We start from the raw sequence: 26,726 nt of genomic DNA, 5'->3' as shown, positions 1-26,726 counted from the left end.
GTAAGGTACAGCACTCCTCATATGGTTACCAGGTTCTGTCATTCACTTACCCCAATCTCTACCAATTGTGTCTTGTTAAATAATCTGCTGGAGTTCATTATCTTGTAGGAATGTCCACTGCCCTGGGACTTGTTTCAACACTAAAACTGCCCAAAGAATGTCAATGTCCCTTATGATACCTCATTGTGCTTATCTGTGAAGGGCAACAAGCAGCCCTCAGCTTCTGCTGCCCTCACAGCACTGCTGGCCTGGGGTTGTGCCTGGAATATACATCTTCTTACGGGGTTCCTCTGGGTTCCCAGTCACGCCTTCCCAGCACCAGACAGGTCAGTCCCAGTGCAGGTAAGCCAGAGCTGTGAGTGGGTGTTGTGGGGATGGGAAGAGGCCATGTGATGAAAACACAGGAGGAGGAAGATGACAACAGATACAGGCAAGGGAGGAGAAGTCAAGCAATCAAACCTCACATTCAGTCAGTGCTGCTGATGTGGCTGGCGCCTCACGCAAAGCCATAAAAGCATTCCAGCACCACAAAATTCCTGCAGTATTGCTGAGCATCACTACTGAACTTACCTAAAAATAGTCAAAATAGATTTACAGCACCACTGTTGTGAGGCTCTGCAAGGAAGGGACTGACAAGGGGGATTCCTGTCACTACAGGAACTTCCACACTCTCACATCACTTGGTTGGCAGTATTACCAGACCTGTGGGCCCATATTAAAACCGTGAATTGCACAGTGCCACAAGACTAAGACTGCACCCAGCAGGGTGATCATCATCACAGCACCCACAGAGTAACCCTCACAGCCCCCTGATGTAGCCCTTCACAAGTCAGAGTTTAGAGAACCAGCCCACATGGCTGGGCAGTGACTCAGACCTCCGGAGTGTCTCACAGGACACACCGGGAGTACGCAAAGTATTTTATTTTACATGTTAAATGCAAGGACACTTCATGTTCTCGGTGCCAGACACAGAATCAGTGTATATAGTACGCAGTTCCCAAGTACTTACTCCCAGGCTACATCTAACCTGGCTGAACACCAGGGCCCTTTGCTGGCAGAGGAACAAGTCTCTTCCAAAAACCTGCACTAATTACAGCTGCTCTCAGGGCCCTTATAAACCTCAGGCTCCCACTCTCCAGCTCTTGTGTTTCCTTTTCTTTCAAAAACAAAATTTTTAAATTTTGTTTGCTAGTTTTCTGGGTCAGAAGACTCTACGCATCAGAACAGTTTGATAGGAAAGTCATAATACTTGTAATTCCCTGAGATCTTTTATCTGCACATCTCAGACGGACTCCAATGGTATCACCTGGCAAGGAGCCAAAGGAGCTCTGCTACTAAACCAGCATGATAAGATCAGCACTGAGTGGAGGAAAAGCCAACAAAAATCTCCCACTTTTCCCTGGATTTTCATCCAAAAAAATGAGTATATCACTTTATTTCCCCCCTCAACAAAGTCTCAGTGCCTGAAGGTCAGCCCCAACCTCCCTTAATAACACTAAATTAATAAAAAAAAGCAGCGTATTTTCTCTGAGTCGCTCTCCCACCCCTCTGCTTGTCTATGAGGCCTCAACTCCTTGGTGGAACAGTAGATTATCACATGGCATAGCTTTCTAGGCAACTGTCTGCATCATGTGCTGGAACTCACAATGGGAAGAATTCAAAATTAATACTACTGCACCACTCACAGAAGATGCCATAAAAGGAGACCCACAGAAAGTATGAACTATGTAACATTCAACGCCAGAAGACTAAGCACCACATCTAGAGAGGTATTTAGGCACTGAATTTCCACTGACGTCAGTGGAAGTTAGGTGCCTAAATACCTCTCTGGATCAGACCTTTATTAGAGGAAACTTTAAGGCTTGATTTTTCAGTGGTTCTACAGTTCCTACAGACTCTTCAGCACCTCCTTTAAGGAGCCAGTCTTTCAAAGGAATGCCTAGGAGACTCATCACACATTTGTCTTGCCTGAAAACAACCACCCAGTTCTCAAAGGAAACAGACTGATAAGTACATTAAAAAAACTCAAACCTTTTATGACACTGTTCAGGTGTCACTGCTTGGCTTCCTAGGAGGCATTTAGCTCCATGAATCTCTAAGGCAGGATCCTGTCTCTACTACCAGGCTTATGGAGTGGCAACATGATAGGAGGCATCTGACAGCATTGTGGAAGAATACCTGATAGACGTTAGCTGTTTGTTAAAATTTACAGATTGTTTTCAATTAACATAGGCATCACTGAATTTCACTGGCTCTTAAAACAAAACAAGAAACCTGTCCACAATAGTATAAAGCAAGAAAATGATAGGATTCTGTAACTGATCATCTATAAAGAAATTGAACTGCACATGCTTAGTGAGCACCAAAGGGCAATCACTTGCCCTGTTCAGAAATATAAATCAAACATACCACCCAAAGGAAAGGGGAAGGAAAAAAAGGCCCTTGTGATGACAGTTCAGATTGAAATTAATTTGCCCACTTGCAGAAATTCTGAAAGTGTTTCCTCCTGATTTTTCATCCCCACCACATGGCAGCTGCTTTCTTCCAAAGCACACACTCGCACTGTTGTGGGCCGTTGGAGCAACACTGGAAATAGACACATCCCGCGGTGGCATGGCAAGCAACGGGCACAGCGGCCACACCGCGGGGTGCGTGGAGCCCTAAGTACATATACAGACACAGACTTGTGTCTGGCCCAGGGACTGACAGAGGGGGAAGGTGTCACAAATATAAATCTCAGGCCAGGGAGCCAAAGAACTCAACCGAATTTTAGTCACATGGGTATCTCTCAGTTTCCCTTGGCTGCCTCAATCAACTGTGGCACAAAGTTGTAAAACTTGCCTACAGCTGCTCTGCTCACCCCCAACCTGATGTTTCACACTGTGACTTTATGCAGGCTTGTTTGGGTCTAACAAGGTCCTTATTTTTCTACAATGCAGGAAATAAGGAAACCAGCCATCAATTATTAGAAGCGCAGCAGATCTGAGACGCGTGGCTGTAAAACAGATTTTTCTTTAATGAAACTGAGCTGGCATTTGCCAGAAATAACAAGTGCCCAAGACCAAAATGTAAATCAAAACTAAAGGAGAGTTTTCAAAACTTTGAATCATTGGTAGCAACAGACAAGCTCAGAAGGAGGTTGGTATGATTTTGGAATGTCTTAAAAATGTGTGACTAATATGACTTCTAAAGACATTATTTGTGAGTTAGTATTTCAGTCTCCCCACAGAAAGAAAACATGACCAGAGAGGGCCACAATGTTTGCTGTAATAACTGTGTTAGTATGTCACTATTGCTGTGCTAGGAAGGAGGCTAAGAGCCTTTGTTTTCATTTCAGAAAGCAAAGAAAGGGAAGACATTAATGTTGAAAATCATCAGCGCTTGGTAAGAGAAGGAAGATCATAGCTGTTACCCTTTCCCCACGTGTCCAGGTTTTAAACCCAGCACTTGGTTTTAGTTGGTCTCAGCCCAGGTCCTAGGGGACAGTAGATTCCATCACAACATCTCTGAATAGAGACTAGTCTAGTCAAGGAGGAGTGGTGCTGTTTGCTGAAGAGAGTCATAACAAGAGGAAAGAAGGGGCGGGTTTGGAGGAAACATTAGTTGCTAGTGATTGCCCTACCATAATTACTGTCAAAACTGTGTGATTCTGGTGCAGTAATGCTCCTCCCTTCCCAGCCCGTCCTCTACTCTTCGTCACAAAACCCAGAATGAGGCCCTAAATTTGGCCTCAATGTGGATGCTAGGCCCAAGGATTGCAATGCAGAGGGCACATGAAGGAAGAGCAGCACCGGGTCTGGCAGCAGGAGATGGCCTGGAATCCGATCTTCTACAGACTGCAAGTGGAAATTGTTGGGCTGGTCCAGCTTGTTCGTCTAGTGATTCTACCATTGAATGAAATTGTCCATGGTTGAAATGAATAACTTCTTCCATAGGAAAATCCAACTCTGGCTCAGCAACTCCAAGTACCAGACGGTTTATCACATCCTTTGCTAAACTGTGTCAGGGTTAATTATCCTCGCAGTCAGAAACACGGGTCTTCCTTCTTGTTCAATCTTTCTCTGTCTCCAGCCATGAGATGCTGTTCTGCATTTTTCTGCACTCAAAAGAACCCGCAAGTATCACATATTTTCTCCTCTGGTGCATCTCCAGAACAGACCAGATTGCCTCTAATCTTCCACATATGGGTTAGCATCTTTGAGGTCTTCTCCAAATCCTTTCATTTTTCAAAGCCATTTAAAAAAGTCTGAGCATTACTCTTATCTTCCTCCAACTGGACTGATGCTTCTGTTGAAAGATAACATCACTCCCCTATGCTTTTTAATAATATCACCTTGTACCCCTTTAGAAATTTATTTTCTAATACCAATTGAATAGGACATCCCAATCCTTTTCAGCATCACTGCTTTCCAGGACATACACCCTTCCATCTATAAAAACATTTTATGTCCTCCATACCAAGGTATAGTCTCATGTGTTTGACTGCATGAAAATATTTATTGTCCAGTTCCTGATCATTGCTTAAGAAATCCATGTCACATGCCAGTTGCTTCCTAATTTTTATTTATTATTCCCTTAATCTGAAGCAACAAAATTTACTGGCAGTGGTTTTATATTTTCTGTCAGGATTTGAGTAGAAACTATGAGATAACATAGGGAACAAAACTCAAACTTTCAGAGTTGTATACAAAATACTGTCACTGTACAAAATATTGTTGTTTGGTGTGCATCTCAATTTCTGTAAATAAATCACTTTTTACTCCATTCAAAAGGCAACATTACTGTTTTCTATACCCCCATTTTTCTGCCATCAACATTGCATGTGACAATTCAAAATGTATCCCAGAAGCTTAAGTCTAATCTACCAACACATTTACCTCTGCCAGCCTCACTCTCAGGCTTGTTATAAAACAAGAACAAGCTTGATGAACTCTTTTAAGAAGCGGAACAGCTTCCTTCAGCTGCTCTGTTAAGGCAGATTTCCACCACAATACATCCCTGATTCTAAACGGTCTAAACTCCACCTGGACCGTAAGGATGTAGATATGACCAACAACTAAAGGCTGATAGTGCTGGGGGACTTCAGCATGGCCAGTTAATTTTCATATTTGGAAAACAGGATGCATTGCGAATGAATAATAATGATAATTCAATGTGAGCCTAATTCAGTATCAATAAGGCTATTTCCTTCTTCAGAACAATGGTTGGCATTTTCTATCCCCAACAGGCAATCGTTTGTTAGCAATGGCATGTCCCCAGAATGCCACAGAACATTTCACAACTGCTTTGCACATAAAAATCAATCATTTTCTATGCCCAGCTGTCCCACCACTGACTCTCCCAACTGCTGCTCTTAGAGCCCTCCACTCAGTCTGGTTTTTATTGTATGTCTTCTCGGTGTTTTCTTGACAAACAAATGAGTGGCCAGAAACACCAACGTTAGACAAGGATGGATTTGAACTTTGTTCAGTAAGTCAGAGAGGATAGAAACCTGGAGTATTACAGTTTGAAGGACCTCTTGTAACTCTTTATAGCACCTAAGCAGTTGAGTGTGGGAATTAAAAGTGTCCCAGGAAAGAGGGTCAGGCCCAAAGAGTTACATCCCACAGCAGGATTTCCATCCAGCCTGTCTTTAAAAACTTCAGTGACAAACAACTCATAGCCTGCTTGCGCACCATATGTCAAAAGCTAACTATACTCCTAGTTAATATCTTTCCTAGTGTTGAGCCCACATAATCCCTGTGGAAGAATAAAACCAATGTAGAAGGTGCTGAATATCAGGTGCATTTCACAAAGTACTTAGTACCAACAGGGAAAACCTACAGACTTCAGAAAGGATGCAACAGGAGATTTTCTTCCATATCAGCAGAACAAGACTGGTGCCTCTGAAGGATGTGTGGGCACCATTCACACAAATTATAACTCTGGTCTATAAATTGGTGGATTCCATGTTTAGAAGGTCCTTCTCATATCTAGCTTATTCTAAGTTGGGTTGCTCATCGAACTAGCAAATGCTGTAGTCGGGAGCTTTCACTCTGGAAGCTGTACCCAGTCTTTCAGATTGTTTTCTCTAGTGGTAGTTAGTATCATAATTGATTTTTACCTAAATGCTATTTGGTTATAAGGCTATTTTTCACCAAGTTGCCTCTTAAGTCTCATTATCTAGGCACTGAAACTGCCTCCCTGTCACTTCAGAGTGACTGCTTGCTGCCAAAACATCTACCCTATGCATAAAACATCTTTATCACCTCTAATGTTTACTGTTCTTAATTTTCAAGTCTCCCAGCAACTTCTCCAGCAGCTAATAAAAACTCTATTGTTAGCATTAACACTAACCCTTAGCAAGGAAAGTTCCCCAAGCAGGTTAGTCCCATTTCGAGAAACTTAACCTGGGTACCACTGAAGCAGCAAGCCTCTACGGAACACCAGTGTTTTCACTCAAACTTGCCAAATAAACTGTACTTGTAGCCAATGCCATCATACATTCGGGCTCAAAACACTACTGATGATTAGTCATTCCAACGGTTTCCCCTAGCTTTCTAGATTTTGGTTCCCTTCTATGACTAATCTTGCAAAACATACGTGCTTGTAAAAGTATTTGTGGAAGTGGCACACTTATAAGCAAATAGGCATAAAAGTGAATTTTGACAAAGCAGTCCGAGTATTCATGCCAGTAATCTCTGCCTAACAGCTTCTGACAAGATGCAGTAAGAGAAAGGAGATCTCGTATGAATAACGTTTCAAATCAAAGCTAGCCAAATCACCCCGACAGATTTTGAATATTTACACATTCAACAGACCAAAAGCTATTTACACCCGGTTGCTATACTTCCACATATTTAGCCCACAATTCAAGTAAGTTACAAGCCTTTACATATATTTAAAAATAAGCCAACAGCAAAGTTGCACAAAGTAAAAGACAGAGGCCAGGAGGCTAAGAGAGTAGAAAGAATAAGTTATTGAGACTCAAGGGCATGGAAAGAGCAAGTGGGCTCTAGGGGTAAACATCCCCTTAAATTTCCTGCATACCCATTCAAATCAGAGAGATGCTGAAATGCATGGGGATCTTTGTTTTGAAAAGAGAACCATTCACACACAAGGTCTATAGCTTATCCCCACAAAAATATGACAAGTCAGCAAACCTTATCGAATAGCTTAAGAACTCAAAGAAAAAGAATATAAGACAACTTGTGGTGAGTTGGCAAGAGGAAAAATAAGAACCAAAACTGTTCAGATTAAAAACGTGAGACATCTTTTTCTTTTGCCAAGTGAACTCAGTCCATACTTACAGGACAAACTTCTATGCATTAGCCTTCCAGGGCTCAAGTCTGTCTCCTTTTTCTCCACTCCCAGTTTTAAAATGGCGTCACTTCAGATTTGCACCACAGCGAGGGATAATGGAATCAGGCCAGCTCAGTTTCAGTTGAACATAAACCAGCTCTGACGACTTCAAGGAAACTGAACATTACAACAATCAGATATCCAGAAAGGAGGAATTTAGTGTTGCTTTTTCTTCTTCAACTCCTGGAAGACAGTCTTAGCTGCGTGCAAAATCTATCCTGCCGGAGTGATGAGGATCTCAGGAACCTTGTAGTGGCTACCTGCACCTCAAGCCCAGGAGGCATACAATCCATCAGGTGATTTCTGCCTCAAGAACAACAGCCGTGAGAGACTTTTCCATCTGCTGGAAGGCAAGGGCAAGCCCGAAGTTGCTTCCTCCAGCAAACCAGGGAGAAAGATCTTCTTCCCAACAGGTACTTATTATTGGCTATTTCCAACACAGGTCCCTTAATGCAGCTTCCTTTCCCTCACCTCAGTGTGTCAAGCACTAAAATAAATGAGCAAATTTGTTCCTCAGCAACAATTCTGCAACTGGCAGCATAAACCAGATGCCAAGCAGTAAGAAGCCCGACTAAAATGTTCCATTAAAAACCTTACTCTCCCAAAGATAACAAATATGTATTTTCACTTTTCACCACTCACACTCGAGGAGACTTACCACCAAGGGCAAGCACCATGTTCTTCACATAGCAAAGAGAGAAATCTGGTCCACGGGGGTGCGGCCACGCTCAAGCCAGTGCCACCGCAGGCTGATAGAGCCATCTGTGGCAGTGCAGCACCCTGCAACACCACCAGATCGGATGTCAAACACAGCGCAGCCACATCACCTGAACGCTGCACCTGAACTAACAAACTCTGTCCCTCAGCATAGAAAATTAAGCTGGCCCTGATGGTGTGCCGAAACAACTCCACTGTTTCTGGCTCCAAAACTGGCTTATCTTTCTCCACACCATACTCCATTACACTCTTGCAGTAGAAATATCAGGAATAATACAGAGTCTTGCCCCAAAATGATACAAGTAAGTGGTACAACCTAGAATAGAGTCCAAGTACCCTAACTCTTTTCATCTCAAACGTTTATATACTTGGACATGTCAGCTGCTGGCACAATCCTTGTGTCATTTCTCTCTGCCTTCACCATTTTTGCTTCTTTCATGTACAATGGAAGATCACACCAGCTTCAGACCCATTCAAGGTCCTGCACAGGAAGAAAAAATAAAGGTGAACATGCTCTGCTGACTGACCTTGGCATCCGAGCTACTGGGCTGCTTCTGCTTCGACAGTTTTCTCTATGAGAGAGAGTTTAACACTTGGATCTTCTCTTCTGTGCCTCAAAAGAGCACAGATGGGATTTTAAAAAACATTCAATACCGGCCCCCTCCTGAAGTAAACGCTACAACTCCCTGCAATTTCAGCAGGAGCAGCAGGGCAAAGCAGGAGTTATGAAACCCCATGCTAAATCCTTTCTGGGATTTTCCCAGAAAATACTGGGAAATAAAACAGAAATTTTCTCTTTTATCTGTTCTCACTTTAACTCTCTCTTCTCTCTCACTTTAACTCTCTCTTCTCTGTCCAGCACAGATGGGGGTTGGGAAGTAGGCAGGATTTACATAAGGAACAATAAGCCAGAACTGTTTTGGGGTGAAATGAGTCCTTCTGAATGCAAAATGCTGCTTCCTGTCCTATTTGGTCTTCTCTCTTGAGCGCCTGCCACTATGGAGATGTTCCATCAAAGAGCACAACATACAGTCATTGTAAGTGACTGATCATTTGCTCCCAGTGAAGGATTCAGGTTAAATCAAAGCCAGCTGCTTTAGAGAGGGGCAGGCGGCTAAAAAGAATTTAAACAAAATAATAATGAAAAAATGCAATCTAGAACCTACATACATAGGAAATCTACTCTTGTATTTCAAATAAATATCTCTGAGGTATTTAAGCCTCATGCACAGAAAACAATTTTGTAGCTTTTTTTTTTCAAAGTCATCCTCTTGCATTGTTGTTCTGCCCTAATAACTCCGAAATGTGCTACTCATCTCTCCCAGTTAAATATCCTGTTTCACAAGCCCACTCCTAGATATCTGAAACTGCACAGCATTTCTATCTAGCTTTAGGCATCTAGCATTCCAAAGAATTAATATTTAAACTTATTATAAAGGAATGGGGATTGCGTTAAGCATGTAGTATTTAGCAAAACATTCATATTAATAAACTGTTGTATCGCTTGTTTGAAGCACATTTATCATTCTTGAAACTCAAAAAAAGATTATGTTCCAAAACTGACACATGTATCTGTATTTTCCTTTTATTACAACAAAGACTTAGATAGGATTATACAGTGGAAGCTATCAAATTTCAATTTTTACAATATGCTTAAAATTATATTATCTTTCTTTGCCTAGGGGATTGTTGACTTCAGTATTTAAGCGACTTAACCACAGCAAATTGTGAAAAAGCAGCAGACCGCAGCACTTATTTTAAATAATCCTAGACCCTCTACTTCTTCTTGGGAAGAGCCTCTTGTTAACCTTTTTATACATACTATTGCTCTTACATATCTTGATTATACATAAATTGATAAAAAAACCCTAATTGGTCACAAGGTATCACTTAATTGGTTTTTTCCTCTTATATTAGCCTTTGATTTACACCTCAGACACGCTCTCCCAAGGCAGCATGTGTAAATTTATTTACAGCATTAGAAGGCAGGCAAAATACATCATCTACAGTTATACAACCTTCTACTAGGTATTAAAATACCAGGCCCCTGGAGACACACTTCATATAGTTCAGCAAGTTCCAAAATAAACCAAACTGCCAACCCCTTAAGCACTTAAAACAACAATGGAGATCTGTATTAAAAAGTTAGTTTTACAGTATTTGATGATGTCGCCTTAGTGTCATTTTTCCCTCTGGCTAAATATGCAAAAAAACACCTAAGAATGTATTTGCTTTCCTCTGATTCTAAAACAACTGACAACTATAGCTCTCACAAAGCCCTCTTCTCACACATGTAAATGCCAGAATTAAGGGCAGTTTAAGACGTTTTGCATTCATTTAACCCTTAGAATAAATTTGATCGGGTAGATTCAATTACAGTGCTCCTTACCAATCCACTATGCAAAATAATCACACATACATTCAGACATAATGACTGAAAAGTCAGACATAATTATAAGATTTAAAGCAAAACAACTGCTGTTCAAGTACTTTGTGATGATTTGACCGAGATCAACCTTGTAATTCCTAAATGCTCAAAACCTTAAAATAACCTAAAACATAGAATTTGGATGTATTGCGTATTGCAGCTCTGGCAATGTCTCATCTGTTCTTCAAGTAGTCCCCTTCCTACAAATAATCTTAATCATTAACAATCATTTAAAATATCCAAACTAAAGACCATAAAAAAAAAAAAAAAAAAAAAAAAAGTAGTCCTTGTTCCAGGTTACTAGTGAAGCGCAGATTCTGAGAACCGAAAGTTCCAGGTTCCACCTGAGATTTCACATACCGGGTGCCAGAAATGTAACAGGAGGGGAAGGAAGAGGGGGAATTCTTTGCCTCTATTCTTCAAAGCCTGTGCAGAAAGGTAGTACTGCAGTAGCCTGAACTGATACTTATCTGAATGGAAGAACCGGCCCTTGCTCTTTTTACATGCCCCATTTAAACGCAATAAAACGGCATGAGTGGTTTTAACTGGTCGTCCTGTCTATGTCATTGTAACGCTCCCTGCTCTCAGGAGAAGATAACAGCTGTGCCATATTCAGAAACACATACTTTTGCTATTGTTTGCACATTTGTAGGGCAAGATTACACCGTACCACAGTTAGTGAGCGCTGCCCTTGCTTTGGAACCCTGTATTCTTTGAGTTACATCAGTGTGCTGGGAAACAACCAAGGGAAAAAAAGCAAACAAAACCAACAGTCTATTAAAAGCAGTTTCATGCACTGTGAAGTGATTACTAGATTGCATGCCTTGTTCAAGCCTGTTGACGTATAATGATGGAAACCTGGAGTGCAAAATGGAGCAGTTTACATCTATATTCCCTCTCCAATTACCCTGCCATCGACATCTTCAACGGTTCTAAAATCACTAAACAGCAGAGGTTCACGTTTCTAGAATAACGGTAATCATGGTACTGAACATGGAAATTATATTCACAGTACTACAAATTTCTCTTCATAGTCCATACATTATTCCACTTCCTAGCTTACAGATGGATTTAATACAAGCTTGTTATTTGTTCTACAAGCTTTTCCCTGTACACAGGATAAAGAACTTCTCTAATATTAGGATTAAAATACTGACCCAGCTAAAGTTAGTGGCAAGACTCCTACTGATACTAACCGTTTAGAGTAAAATTTTGTTCCTCCTATTCAACATAACAAGCATCTTCCCTCACTGAAAGTTGAAAAAAACCCACCAAAACACTTTGTTGCAATGAAGTACCGTCTCCCAGAAGACACTCACTTTACATTTAGCAGTTTTGCTGACTAGAATCTTGAAGCACTTCTAGAATATAATCTCAAATCTACTAAAAATCCTCAGCATACACTTTAACATTTTATGTGTATACAGGGTTGAACATACCAATAATCATTCAGATATAGCTGAATACATAATTTAGAATATGCTAAATCCAAAGTATTTGTAGCTGATGAGACTACTGACAGGAACACAGTAATGTGTAGATTTTAAACTTTTTCTTATTATAAAAGAAGAAAGGAAACTATATTTTCCCTCTCATCCCATTTAGCAGAGTATATAATAATCTCCATTTTCATTCCATGTGTTAATGTAACATCTTAAAGATAAAATGAGTAATTTCTTATTTTTTACTTCTATTCCTTCAATTAAAACTCAAGAAGTTAAAAAATCTCTTCCACAGATCAGACTTATTTCCTGTAATCTGACATTATTTGTTACTCCATATAATTCTACATAATATGAAGATAGATACAATATTATTCTCTTCAGTTTTTCCAATAGTTGTATTTTTTTCCTGAAGCAGAAAGGGTTTTTTTTGCTCTTACAAGTATTGAATGCCTTTATATGACAGGTTGATCGTTAGATCTTCTGGTTTGTATTTACTAAATATTCTCTACTACCAATCCCTAAATAATAAAGAATTTAATTACTAGCTACAATTAAACCTCTTTTAAACTAAATCATGAAAGGGTCGTCTTCAATTCAGTGACTCTGATTTTGCAACACAAATCATTAGAACAACTTCCTTCAGCAGCAAGTAACTGAAAGTTCTTTTCCTATTCAAGATAAGTAAGCATTTTAGCCAGTTTAAGAGAGGAGGGGGACAGTCACAATTTATCCCAAATTACTTTATGCACACATTCTCCAATCTGCAGTTTCTTCTCCTTTATCCCCTTAGAAAAAAAAAGGGAAAATGAGAAAAAAAAAAAACAACCCAGACCATGAAATAAAGAGTTCTGTAACTACCAGTTCTGTTAAAATAAACCTTTCCATTCCTTTTTGTAGTGGAGAGTTCAAATGCAGCAAGCAAGGGAGCTACAGTGAGAAGGAGAAAAATTTATTCCTACAGCTCTATGTAAAATTGAGAGAGTTTAGAGATCACCATACCAGTGAGGCCATTCCTTGTCTCCTTATCAGCCCATATAATATTTATCAGCTCTACGCAGTTCCATTTGCTCCAGTGGGATAATTCAGGTGAACACAGACAGTGTATGAAAGAAAATGGCAGAATCAGGCCCAAGACCAGCCAATGCACCTAATAAGTCATATAACCAAAACATATGCTTTTGCTTAAGTTCCCAATAGTATAAGCTGTTACTTATCCAAGGACTGTCCTGTTAACCAAGGGAAGAGTCCCAGGGGGTAGAAATGGCAAGATTTAACCCTCCTTCTCAACAGCAGAAGAAAATGAATACATTTTAATACATCGATTGTATGTTTGCCGAAAGCAGCTACAGCTAAAAAAAAAAAAGACAACCAAAAAACCAAAACACCCCACTTTATCCTTGTCTGAATAAAAAATACTCTCGACAAGGAAACATCCAACTACTGCAACCCGAACAGCTTATTGTTTTGCCCACTGTAAGTTAATATCTGAAGTGGTTACTGCAAAGGTCTGGGCCATTTGGATCATTTCCCAGTGGCACAACTAACAGGATAAATCTCGTCATTTCTACTGAGTCATGAATTAGGTACACCGAATGAACCTGGAAAAGAATGAAAAGGAAAAGTGTTTCCTGGTAACAACCATAATCAATGTCATTAAAAAAAAAATTAGATATTTGACATCTTTATAGATTACTCTTTTGTCACCACTAAAAAGCTTTCTTTCCCAAAAGTTTCTTTCCTGTTGACAACAATATTTTGCCCTGTGTTAGTTTCAAAATGGTAAGACCTTAGCACAAAATTCAATGAAACAGAACCAAAGCCACAGAATCCCAGGAAAATACTGTAAAATGGACTTCATACCTTATGGTACAGTTACTCTTATGTCGAGCAGACCACAAATGCCTCCAAGACGCACTGTCTGGGTGCAAATACTCTGCCTTGTGACACACAGGGGAATCAATGATCAAGAAAAGCGTGGTGTATACCACAGCCAATCATACCAGAAGGAGGAGGCTGGGTGAAAACTGGGTGTTTATTTTAAACTGCTCTCAAACAGAACAAAACATGAAGCACAATTCCAAAATACTGGCGTTTTTGGTACACAACCAACAGCTCCATCCTGCAAAGTTTAGACCCAAATGATCTGATTCCCAGAAGTAATCCTCACCACCACCCCTCAAATTTTTGTTTGGCTGTTCATGTAAAACGACTTGCTCAGGCACGGAAGCATTTTGCAGGATCATAACTTAAACACTGTGAAGCAGTGGAGTAACACCACAGAGACATTACAACAGCAGGATGCTTCTTCCCCATTGTGATTACTTCAAAGTTGCCCTTTTTATTAGTAGGGTAGAGTATCATTTTGATTCATTCTTTTTTGAAAAAAAATCCAAAGAAAAGTAAAGGCATGTTTAGAAAAAAGAATATTTTTTACAGGCAACTATAAAAATTGATTTTGCTCTTGTTAAAGAGGGTCTTTTACCCTCCCTACTTGCAGTTTTCAACTGTGGATAAACCAAAACCAGGAGGCACACTCTGTAATCTAACCCAGATTGCAGAGGGAATTACTGGGTACACGGTACTCTGGGGCTGGAGAGCAGGAGACGCACAGCACGATGATCTGAAATCAAGCTGTCATCAGTTTCCTTCCCAAAACCTTTTACTGGGTAAATCCGAGTATTTCCCTCATTCCCACTTTTTATCTGTATCTTGTTGTATCACATCCACATACAGCCATCCCTGGTCCTTTTCTCTATCTTCCTGAGAGAACCAGGGTTGTTGAGAGATAGTTTACACCGCTCCTTGAAAGATCAGTGACTCTCCCGCCTGCAGCGTAGCTCACTTTAGATACACAGAGCTCTGATTTTACAGTTAGATCACAGTGAGCAATTAAGTGACTTCTGTTAGTTCTGTGGAACTGACTCAGAAGCACAGGGTGCTGAGCAGGGGCTGGCAGCTCGCAGTATTCGGTGGGAGAACTCCAAAATGCCCGAGTGGACATTGAGGCACTTGCTGACACTGTCAGAGGTCAGAAGGTGCAGCACAGCCCGCACTTTTTAAATCAGACTCGCCCAAAATTTTACCTTCCCTAACTTCTCCTGAAAATATTTTCACAGGAAAAAAAAAAAAAAAAAAAAACAACCAAACAAAAACACCACACAACAAAAAATCCAGTTCTGCCGTCTTTGGAAAAATCCAACATTACCCATCAAATCACCACACTCAGTAAATGAACCCTATCCTGCCCATGGATACCTCCTACTTACTCCCATGACTCAAGTCACCCATCTGCTGAAGCAACCACAAGGTAACACCCTGGACAGAAAATACATTAAACAAAAAACAGCAACAAAACTTAAAACACAATTTTTTTCCCAGTGGTGAAAAGGGGAAATTTATTAGTCAGGAAAGTTGAATTAGAAACCTTCTCCCAGGCCCACCTACATCTACTACAAAAGTCCCAAGTAGATGGAAATGACACTTTTCTGCTTTCCCTCCCTACACCCCTGCCCTCTGCAGTAGTCACAAGAGGAATATGCATGAAAAGAGGACTAAGTACCCCAAAGGGAAAAAGGAAGAAAAAAAAAAAAAGGAAAGTGCATCAACAGTCTGCTTGGGCAGGGCAATGCACAGGTAGGATTTTAAGCTGGTACGAACCCTAGTCAAGTGGCACCAACCTCACTCGTGGGACCACAGGAGACCTTGAACATCTCATGAGTCCCTTCTACAGGCAGCAGCCGCAGCAGCACAGTGGTTTAAGAGCTTTAGCTGTCCCTTCACACCTCGTGAATCTTCCTTCTCCCCCCTCCAAACCCAGTTCTGTGTAACAGACCTTCATTTCATTCTTGCCAAACATTAACAACCTTTTTTTTTTTAAATCAGGAGAGAAGAATTGCAGCATTAACAAACAGAAAAATAAAAAAGGTAATTTATAACCTGCTGCTCCACTCTGTCTGTATTCACTGGTGATGAACAAACATCCTACAGTTTGCAGGACAGACCTAGCACAGATTGAGGTGTTCATTAACATAACTTCATGGCAATGAGAGGTGCCATCACCCTAGGTAACAAGCTCACAAAAGAAAATGTTACTAGTCCAAGGGCAAGCAGTCTACTTTCATTTTTCAGAAGAATGGACAGAAAGGGATGCACTGAAAAATCCTAGTGGGAACTGTCTCACACCAACAAGAAAACAGCATGTACATCTCTAAAATAGAGAATGGGAAAGGACTGAGAAGATAAAAAGGGAAGTACCTTTTTAACATTACAGAAAACATTGCTGTAATATTAATAAACTTAGATGCAAGTGGCTTTGTAGCATAAAGGAATACTTGAATTCCCTCTGATCCCACCCAGTGATACCTTAGAGGGATTATTTTAAAACTAAGTTTTGATTAACAAATTCCAGCTCAGTTAACAAGTTCTAGCTCAAAAGGGTAACCAACAGATTTTAGTCGGTGATTCCTAACCTAACCTCAGTGCCACTTGTTTAACAATGGATAGATGAAAACTGGGTAGTTGCTAACTAGCAGAATCTGACCTTACGGCATGCCTTTCAGGCACCAGGAACCCCAAGTCTGAGGATTCACTGCCTGAATCCAGCATTTGTAACACCTCCTTGAAATACAAACTATAAATCCAAGCAACCGTGGTGAAACTGCTGAATAAGAACTAGGCGTTTATTGTCAGTCAGGCACATTCACAAACAAACACCCCACACGCACGCTCAGGCACAGGACAGACTAACCCAGTGTTCAGCACCATCCTCAAAACAACCGCCTCCGAGAAGTGACCAAACCGAGCAGCAGCCGCTCAGAAATAAAGATGATGCTGATTTTAGGATTTCTTAAAGAATACTGAAAAACACTCTGCTTCCCATTGGCAAAAACCAGTCTGGTTTATCTTGCGCCTCCAAGGTGCATAGGAAAAAAAAAAAAAAAAAAAGTTTTAAAGTTTGCAGTTAAATAAACAAGTTAGAAAACATCCTGAAGACCAAAAAGAAGGGGGGGCGGGGGGGAGCTTGATACACATTTTTGTTTGGTTGATGAATATTTTTTTTGGTGGTGGTAGCGTTCAGTTCATGCATTTTTAAACTCACCCTTCACGCTTTGATGTTTCTGCTGCTGGAAATAGTCTTTAGAGCCTCTAGCGCATCGCAGCTCCTGCGCCCTCGGCAGAATTGGGATCCTCTCGAATATGCTGGGTCTTTTGGGGATGAAATCTAGCAGAGGCGCTGACATTTCAGGGGGGCTCTGCTGAGGCTCCGTGCGGTCACCGCCGTTGCCGACAGTTACTTTAAAGGACATCTGAGGATTCGAGAGAGCTTTACCAGTGCTGGGACGAGTCCCCCGCGGCAGTTCCTTCAGAGCCGCTCCCTGGCATTTATCGGTCACCTCGAAGCGGGCCGGCCCGGCGCTGCCTTTCTGACCCCCGGCGAGCTCACAGTGCATGTCCGCGTCCGGCGGCTGCCAGGGCCCTCGCCGCTCCCCTGCACCGGGCGGCACAGGGGGGTGTCAGCCCCGTCAACGGCCGCCCGTAGCCCGCCGCGGGGAGCGCCAGGCGCCCCCAGCCCCGCTCGCTCCCTCACGCACACCGGCCGGAGGGGGAAGAAACGGGGGGGGCGGGTTGGGGCTTAGACCTCGGCGGACGTTCGCCCGTGAGGGACGGGGGGAGGCTGGCGCCGCGCGTCGGCTTTCCTCCCTCTCTAGGCAACGCCGCCGGGCTTTTTCGTGACCGCTCCCGGGAAGGCGAGGCCGGCCGGGAGCGGCGGGGGCCCCGGCACACGGCCGGTGTGCCTCGCAGCCGAGGCGTCCAAACAGCGGCCGCCCAGGCAACGGCGGACGCCGCCGGGGGTGTTTGCCAACGCCGGGCGCTCACGGCCGGCCCCTGGGTCACCGGCGACGCGCCGAGACGTGAGGGAGGGAGAAGAGGAGGAGGAGGAGGAGAGGAGGGAGAGCCCGCCCGGGCGCGGGCAGCGCCTCAGCGCGGCGGTGACAGCCGCGCCCCCGCGCTCCTACCTGGGAGGGGCCGCCCGGGGGCACGCGCTGCCCGCCGGCTCCCGCCGCGCCCCGTCCTGCCGCCGCGCCGGGCTCATGGGCTCAGCCCCGCTCCCCCGCCGCAGGGCCGGCTGCCAGAGGGAAGGCGGCCCGGGCCGTTACCCTGGCGCGGCGGCGGGGCCAGCCCTTCGCTCGGGCCAGTCGGGGCGGGCAGGGGGAGGGCTGTGCCGCCGGGGCCGCCCCTCGGGGCTTTGACAGCGGCGCGGCGGGGAGCGGGGTCCGGCCGCCCCTCACACGGCCTCGCCCCGCCGCAGAAGGGGAGGGGGGACGGGGACCCTGCGCTTGCCGCGGGGCGGCGGGAGAAGGTCAGCACCTCCCCCCGGGCGAGGGCCCGCACCTTCCCGGTGCCCGCCCCGGCGGTGAGAGGTCCCTGCACTTGCCCACTTGCCCCCGGAGTGGCCCACGTTCTCCCTCACACCGCCCGGCCGCCGAAGGGCCGGCTCCTTCCCCTCTGCCCGTCCCCAGGCCCCCCGGCTGCCTCTGCGTCAGGCACACAACCGTGGGGCACCCACAAAACCACCCAGCCGCTGAACAGCCGGCAGCGCCCTGTAAACAACTTCTGTGCGAAAGCCACAGCAACTGCAGCGTGTCACGGAGGAGCAGCAGCGGGAGAGAGCAAGAGCCTTGCCGAGGGCCTGGGCCCGGCAGGGAGGAGATGTGCCAGAGGTGGGTACAACCTGGCCAAGACGTCTCCTCGCTGACACAGGCTCAGGTGCATTCAGCGTCTGTACAGTGTCCGTGTGTCGTTCCTGTCCTACAGGTGCCTGGAGCTGGCCCACTGCAGCAGAGACAATTAATCTCGCTCAGAGCAAGCAGCACAGAGCAGTGACATTTGCGCTGGCTCCTCCTGGGCCAGCTCGGGTCTGGAAGCAATCTAGCCGGGTTTATTAGCTTGGGCCTGGTTCCAAGCAAACGCAGGCTGAGCTACGATGTGCAGCTTTCCAGCAGCAAGCTGTACCAGCCCGCTTTTTGCTGGCCCGGAGATGTCTGCACCCTGCTGCCCTGCATGCTGCCGTCGGCACAGGTGCAGCACAGCAGGTCTGTAACAAACCAGGACAGCTCTGAAATAGGAGTGACTCTGAGTCACCCCTGATTTACACGGGTGTAAGCCAGACAGACATCTGCTTAGAAATCATGCCTGTTCACATCAAACCTAAAAGAGAGGCTTGGGAGATTTAGCACAAGGAGGAGGGACAGCTACTGAACTGGCTCTTGCTATGCCCCCCCCGAGGAACATCCCACAGCTAGACAACAGAGATCTTCATCTTCTTGCAGCACAGATGCTGCACAGAGTGCCTCGCTCACAGCTTTATCCAACGCCTTAACATATACCACCCTGCAGAGTAAAGGAATGGTCAAGACAGGAGGGCATGACTTTTTCCTGGCAAATGCTGCGAATGTTGTGGATTTGGTGGGAGGGTGGCGACTCTCCATAAAACACATGAGATCTTGAGATGGAACAAGCAGTTCTGGGAGCAGCAGTACTAACAAGTCTCATTTGCAGTGCCTCTCCTTCTTCCTGCACAGCGTGGATGCCCTGAGGTCCAAAGGAATTTGCCAGCCTTTCCCCTCAACAAGGGCAGTAATAGGGTCTTTTTCTTCTGTAAGGCCACGTCTTGTCTTAAATTGTCAGAAGTTAATAGCTCTGTCACGTGGCTGAAAACTGGTAAATGTCCTCAGAATATATTAATGGGAGCAAGACACTACAAAAAGGGAGAAATTCCCACCTTACCTCTATAGGAAACAAAACTAAATATCGGCTAGCTGGCACAAACACTGAATTTTCATGGTGATATCCTGGGGATTTATAAAAACAAAGTAAAAATTTTCAGCGTACATTATCCCTCTGCAAGACTCTTCTCTACAGCCACACACCACCTCTCAGTCCTCTGCTAACCTGCATCGACTCCTCAGTCCCATCCATCTGTGGGGCCCTCAGGACCCAGCCGCTCTTTCTCTTCGATTTGGAAATGCTAAAGGCAACTGGCAGTGCTACCAGAAACAGTAATTATTTAAGACACAAATACACTGTGGTAACAGTCTAAACCCCAGTGACGTGAAGAGGCAGTAAAATTTACTGAGGGAAATATTATTCCAGAACGCAGTGTAACCAGGGTAATCCCACTGCTTCCAGCACAGGGAAAAAAATAGTGTTTAGGTGGATCCTGAACATGGATTCACCATGTGCAAATTATTACAGCTATATTGCTATACACTGCGCAAATATCTAAACTAGAGGGGGCTTCCTAGAAAACAGGCAGTCTTGGAGATACTGTGTAACTTCCTAGAGGGATTTTCTTTCATGGTTAGGGATCTCCCCACAGCAAGCAGGGAAAAGGACAGCTTCAGCACCTCGGCTGCTCTGACGTTGTCAACCCACATCATTCTGCATTCCCTACCTCAGGCCACGCGTGTCCTGCTCTGAACCACTATTTATTTCTATTTATTTTTCTCACCATCACCATTATCCAGCATATTCTCCAAAATACCGGCAGGTGCCGCCACTGGCTTAGCAATAGCCATGGGCTGGGCAGCTCGCAGGCAGGAGGGGGCACAGAGCCTCCTCCGTGCTCTGGGCACCCTCTGAGCGGGGGAAAAAGAAGCCAGGAAGCCTTCGGACTGAAGCACATCACAGCTCCAAGCTTCAACAGCGCGTAGGGTTAAGGTCCTTCACAGCGAAATAAATTTCTCTGTGGCAGATCATCTCACAGAGATGTAGACTGCATAGTACATAGACTCAAGCTGCAGGTACCCACATGCCTTCAGTAGGAAATGAGGTGCCATGGACTCAAACCTTCTCTCCCACCACTATTTCCTCAGTTTTGAGTGAGGCATTTGGCAGCTGCCCCGTCTTTGCTGGGACTATCCAGCTGGGGATGCCCATCCCTGGGCCTGAGCAAGAGAAGAGGCAGTGGGTGGACATCCTCCTCCAGACCTACCTGTGCCTGATAGAGACTTGACACCTAGAGCTGTTCCAAAGCAACAGATTGGCTGCTCCGGCAAGTCCACAGATGTGGGAGGAACAAGTGCCCCTTGAATCACCACACTAATGAAAGAGTTAAACAGTTCCCTTTCTCTCCCTGCTGAATCAGAAGATGCTTCATATGTTTTGGTTCTGGAACAAAGGCCAAGCAAGTGTAATCATGGCTGCTAAGACTGTTTTATGCCCTGGGTCACCATGACTTTGCTGTATGCACAAGCTGTACAGCAAATACTGATTCACCCAATGTTGTCACTACATCCATGAGCTAGATGGGTGTCTCCCCTCCTTGTGAAAACCAGTCACTGGTTGGCCTCTCTCCCCACAACAGCAATACTCTCCCTTTAGTAGAATAGGGGGGAGATTTCTCCATATGAGCCTTCTTGTTCAACATTCCTGGTTGCCAAGGGCTGTGGTCATGGGTCATAGCATGACCCACAGCTAGCCCAGTTGCCTCTTCCCTCTGTTAATGAAGTTGCCATCACCAAAGCAGACCTTCCAGTTGAGGCAGATAGGCCATCTTCAGTCCCTGAAGCTAGTCCCTGGGGGTTGCTTCGTTTTGAGTCAGATATGAAAGGTGAGGTTGTAATTTGGGATAAAAAACATCCAGAGGAATGCAACTGCTTTCCTGAATATCCTCCTGCTAGGTCAAGTGGGTAGGACACAGGTGATAAGTAAGAGAGACATGCCCATCTGCCCATTCACTCCTAGTTGGTGACCAAAGAGACAACAGATAGTAGTCCAAGGCTAGCTCAGGCTGGGGTGAAATTGTACCTCACAGCAACTAAGAAAAAGCCAGAACATAGACAATTGCAGGTGCAATAGTGCTAATTGTGCCCATGGGTGTCCTTGCAGTCAGGCGGCACTGAAACATCAACAAGTTCCCTGTCCTCGTGGTTCTGAGCACTGGTAGTGGTAGGACAAGTCTGTGACACCAAAACCAGCTCCCCAACCATGTTAGTCACAGCAACTAGGCAGTCCTGCACCACCCCAGCACAGTTAGCATACCTGCGCCCTGGGCACACACGAGGCCATATCACACCAGGCCCAACTCTTAGCTTACACAGAGCAGTGAGGAGAAAAACAAAGTGTAAACAAGTTTGATACTTCAGTTTTTCCCTGCTGATAGCAGCCAAAATCAGGTCATTGACATGACAGTGGTTTTCTCAGAGTCTACAGGTGTTTTTGCAGACACGCAGTCTCTTTGCTCCGGACAGCACCAGCCCCTGTGGTCACAGCTGCACAAGCAGAGGCACAGCTGTCCTGGCTTGAGATGATGCTGCCTGGGACCTGAATACACATGAGGACAATGAGAGATCATCTGTAAAAGGTGACGGAAACTGGGAAAAGAACGTTACGTGAAGGGGACCCCAGTTCACCAAATCCAGTCTTCAAAGTGTGCTCTTTACCTTTGTCAGACTGTTGTAACCGGCCTCAGCATTATGGCTGGTCACAAACCGGATCTTCAAGAAACTTGTAGAAGCTAAAAACTCCAGTTCCCCAAACAGCTCTTCTGTGGGAGGAGAAGGAATGAAGCAGAACGGATCCAGGTAAGGTGAGCTGCACAGAGCAAACAAGCAGAGTTGAAGTATTGATCTCTAGTTCACATACTGAAATCCCTGCTTCTACTCCAGCAGGCAACAAAATGACATTTCAAAAGGACACAGTTGAAATTGTGAGGCCTTTGTGTAATTGCTGTAGTATAGACAGAGGTGGGAGGTGTTACCATAACCATTCTGTTAATATAGAGCAAAACAAGCTCTCTAGCGGGAGAAATAACAAACTTGGTTATAAATAACCTGGTTGCAAACGAGCTGTCGATTCACAGACAGCAGTTTATTTACAAAGGCATACGAAGTCCAGACTTGTTTTTGTTTTAATTTACTGCACCACAGATAGTAAAAAAGAAACAACCAAACAAAAACTGAGCCAAAGGGATTGTCTCTGTAAGTATGCCCGTTTCTTAGAGATTGCCCATATCCCTTTAAGGCAGCACAAAACCCTTCTTTAGAGTGGTTTTAAAATGACCTCCTAAATTAAGACAGCAGGGTCAAACTGACCACACATTATCTAGCGATGTACTCAACTATTGCCTCATAACTTACAGATTTGTTTATAGCCTTTTTGTTAGAAAAAATAAGTTCCTCAGATCACTGTGACTTATCTTTTAAAAACAAGTCTCTTTTCAATAGCCAGCATATTTTGGGAAAATCACTTGATAATCTTGAATCTACTGTTGTCTTGCAGAGACTGCAAGAAATGACCAGCATCTCTAAAAGCCTAACACTACAGTTCTCTCCCTCCCTCCGGCCTCCCCAGTTAATAGGTAGATTATTCTTGAGGATTTTGAGGGAAAAAAACCCTCTGAAGAATGGTTCAACCAGCCTCCATTCAGGACATGGTTGTTCACACCTGCAGTTAGCTTCCTCAGACATTCATATGTATTATTTCTCTGCATCAGTCCATAGACAGATTCATCTCTCACTCCATGCATATACAACACAGGTAGTAAAATAAACTTGTCATAAACAAACAAACAAAAAAACAGGACAGCACAACTTAAGAACGTTCAGCTTGTAAAATCCAATCCTCAGCACTGGGACATGCCAGGACTAGAATTGCTGGTACAACTTTGATTCATGCCTGCTATAAATGAATTACAGTACTGGCATTATAACACAGCCCCACAGTTATTTTGCCTGGGGATCCATATATTCAATGCACTGAAGTAGTGACTGCTGAATGAGCAGCTAGTCACTCTTCTGTTTTCTCTTTATTGGCATGGTGTCTGGACCACACACTGAATGTATTTACCGCACGTTAGCCAAACCCTGTGCAGAATACAGAATTATTCATTTACTCCAGGGCATTTCTTTGGTGTCCCTCACTGCAGCAGCCTACCAATTTGCAAACAAATACTTTGTTACCACCACTGGAGGTGAGGGAGGGTGTGGTTGGACTAAGCTCCACTTTACAACGGAGACCCAGAAGCCAAAAGCTTCAGTTTGAGTGCTAAAATTGTGACAAAGACTGACTGCTTTCCCCACCCCTCTCTCCAGGTTATTTAGCGTTTCCCATCATTGTATACGGTAGAGCACATTTCCAGTTCCATCAGTTTGAACTCAGCCCTTGGTGTCCCAAATGGAGCCTGCAGAAACTGGGAGACTTGCAAGGAGTGGCCACCTGTGAAGAGCTGAAGCGCTGCACGGGATCTGTGTGATAAGGGCAAGGACATGTCTCCCTGGCAGTGTTCAGCTTGCACTAATTATAAGACTGGGCTTTCCTACCACACTCTGGTTGCTGATAAAGCCTTCCCCAGACCTGACTGCCAGGGTCTGCAAAGGCAGCAGCCCCCTCAGTACCTAACTCTAGGCTGCAGCCCTGTGCTGAACCCAAAACTCTACCACCACTGACAAGGTCCATGGCCTGGTGTTTCCCCAAACTTGCTTTGAGCAGTGGCCTCTGCTGGTAAACAGACCCAGAACCCAGCAGTTTACAAAGCTGGTGCCCCATCTATCCCATCGGCAAAGCTTGCCCTGAAGGTAGTCACCCAGCCTGTCTCTTGATCTGAAACATCCAACGTTAGTAAGCCCACAACGGAAGCTTGCTGAGCGAGGGGAGAATGATGCTTACACATAACCTGTAACAAGCTTTGACTTGCAGAAGGCTATATATTCCCACTCCCAATTCCTTCAAAATTCATTCCAGGACTCTTGCCATACTTTTTTAGACAAGATGCAGTTAAATACAACACCTCACCCCAGCACTGCTGTTTTAGTAGTCAGATTTAAAAGTTGACCTATTCAAGAAGCAAAAGGCAAAGCCTGTATTTTTTGGTATTTTGGGCAGGGGAGGGAGAGGAGATCACTATTCACCCAGCACTTGGTTCCTCTGATGATTGCATGAGCACATACCCGTGCTTCTTAGGCCACAGTTTTCTCTGAAATTCTTCCTACTTCAGGAACTGACTCTTTAGGGGGATTAAAAAAAAAGAAAGAAAAAAAAAAGAGAACTATGCCATCACCAGCTGTTAGAAGAATCAGCTAGCATATCCAGCAGGCCACCAGGGAACTATTCCCCCTTGAATTTATGTTTTGATCTCATGGCAGGCTCCAGGGACACCACGTTCATCTATCGCCTGACTGACTAGCTCTACTGTAGTCCCAAGATTTTTGCAGGGGCAGAAAGGTGAGGTCTTCTCTAATTTTATTTTTTGTCTTCTGAAAGCAGAGTATGGTGTAGGTTTTGCTCTCTCTCAAGCTGTTTTCTCAGACACAAGGGAGCTGCACAGTTTGTTTACACTACAGGTTTGTCCACAGCTGACATGCCAGATGCAAATCTCTACTAGAGTCTGCAGCAAGGGGAAGCAATATTCTGATGTGAGAACATCCCCTTACAACACAAGAGCTTGGCAAACCACATTCCAGGTATGTCCACAGCACCCAAATGCATTTGATCCACATAGCAAGTATGTTAACACAGTACTGGTGATGGAAAATATCAAGACCACAGGGGGAGGAGGGTGTGTGGGTAGTGGGGAGGGTCCTCAACTTGTAGCATCTGTGATGATTCCATCCAGACCTTCATCTTTTTATTGCATTTTTGTAGAAAGGTGGTGATGGGAGTGGTGGGACCATGGCTGCCGTCAGCGTGTGAAGCCCTGCAGCTATGAAATGCCTGCCCGAACATGCAGAGCGCTGCAGGCTGCCACCCCGCACTGCACATGGCAAGAAGCACCCCCACAGCCGAGGGTGCTCCTGGGGCCACCTCATATGGATCCACATACACCCAACCCCCCAAAAGAGTCAGGCCCTCCCCCCCTGCAGACCATCAGATCCCGCATGTAGCCGGTTCCGGTAGCTGGGGGGGAGGTCTGGTGAGCACGTAGCCCACCGACTGCACGACTTGCCTGTGACTGAACAGGTACCAGCAAATCCATCAGCAGGAGGCCGATACTTCCACAGTTGCAGCTGGATGCACGTGCAGGGGCGCTTGCCTTGCCCCCCGAGCCATACGTGTCCGTCGGTAGTCGGGAAGATGGCTGCTTAAGGCCTCAAGACGCCAAGCGCAGTACACACAGTACAGCCTCTGTTCAAAGTAAGCAGCAACAGAATCGAAACCACTTCATTTCAAGGGTGCATTCAGGCCCTGAGCTGCAACTGGCATTGAGACAATTCTCCAAAGTGGCAAAGTGCTCCTCTTGAGGGAGCAAGTCCTGCCCAGCTCCCTCGGATACAGCAGTCTGCAAGAGTTTCAAGGACTAGGGTCACTGCATTTGGCCACTCAGTTTGAATTTTCAAAGTTGTATCTCAGAAAATGAATAAAGATAGGGTGGTTTGGGGGTTTTTTTCGGATTTATAAGAGATTGCTTAAGAGCTAAAGCCTATATTTTGTTACTCCATTTTAACAGGAAAACAGATCTGAACCATCAACTGCGTACCTCTCTGCAGCTGCAGTGGAAATAATTTCAGATAATCTTGACTACAGGTAACCCTGTAGGGAGAGGCAGGCGGTTCGCAAGGTTACCGGAACAGCAATCAAACAAAATGCTATCAGTTTCACTTGTGCATGCAGTAGGCAATCCAGCAAGAAGATGCAGCTCAGCTTTGATATGATTAAACAGATGAGAAATATTATCAGGCTTGAGGGATCCAATTTAACTGCAGTTACATAGAAACCAACTGTAAAAAGGCTTTATTTTTTTTCTCATTACCCAGAATGCAGAAATGAACTCAAGAGACTCTTCCCATACCTCACAG

At 44.6% G+C, this 26,726-nt stretch overlaps 2 protein-coding genes across 3 annotated transcripts in view; both read right to left on the bottom strand.

Moving 5' to 3' along the window:
* GLIS1 (GLIS family zinc finger 1) overlaps nt 1-17,381 on the bottom strand; it is a 206,110-nt gene extending 188,729 nt beyond the window's left edge. Inside the window, exon 1 of one of the 2 annotated variants that reach the window (XM_074833182.1) lies at nt 17,030-17,381. In XM_074833182.1, the coding sequence (XP_074689283.1) occupies nt 17,030-17,381 (352 nt within the window). The remainder of the gene's footprint in view (nt 1-17,029) is intronic. The other variant, XM_074833183.1, reaches the window with a different exon arrangement.
* The window catches only part of YIPF1 (Yip1 domain family member 1), a 370,444-nt gene that overhangs the window by 316,840 nt on the left and 26,878 nt on the right, over nt 1-26,726 (bottom strand). The window lies entirely within an intron of this gene.

This window comes from Strix aluco, chromosome 8 (genome assembly GCF_031877795.1).
Source record: "Strix aluco isolate bStrAlu1 chromosome 8, bStrAlu1.hap1, whole genome shotgun sequence".
Taxonomy (NCBI): domain Eukaryota; kingdom Metazoa; phylum Chordata; class Aves; order Strigiformes; family Strigidae; genus Strix; species Strix aluco.
Note: the sequence above shows the minus strand (reverse complement) of the source record. Positions and strands in the feature narration are given on the sequence as shown.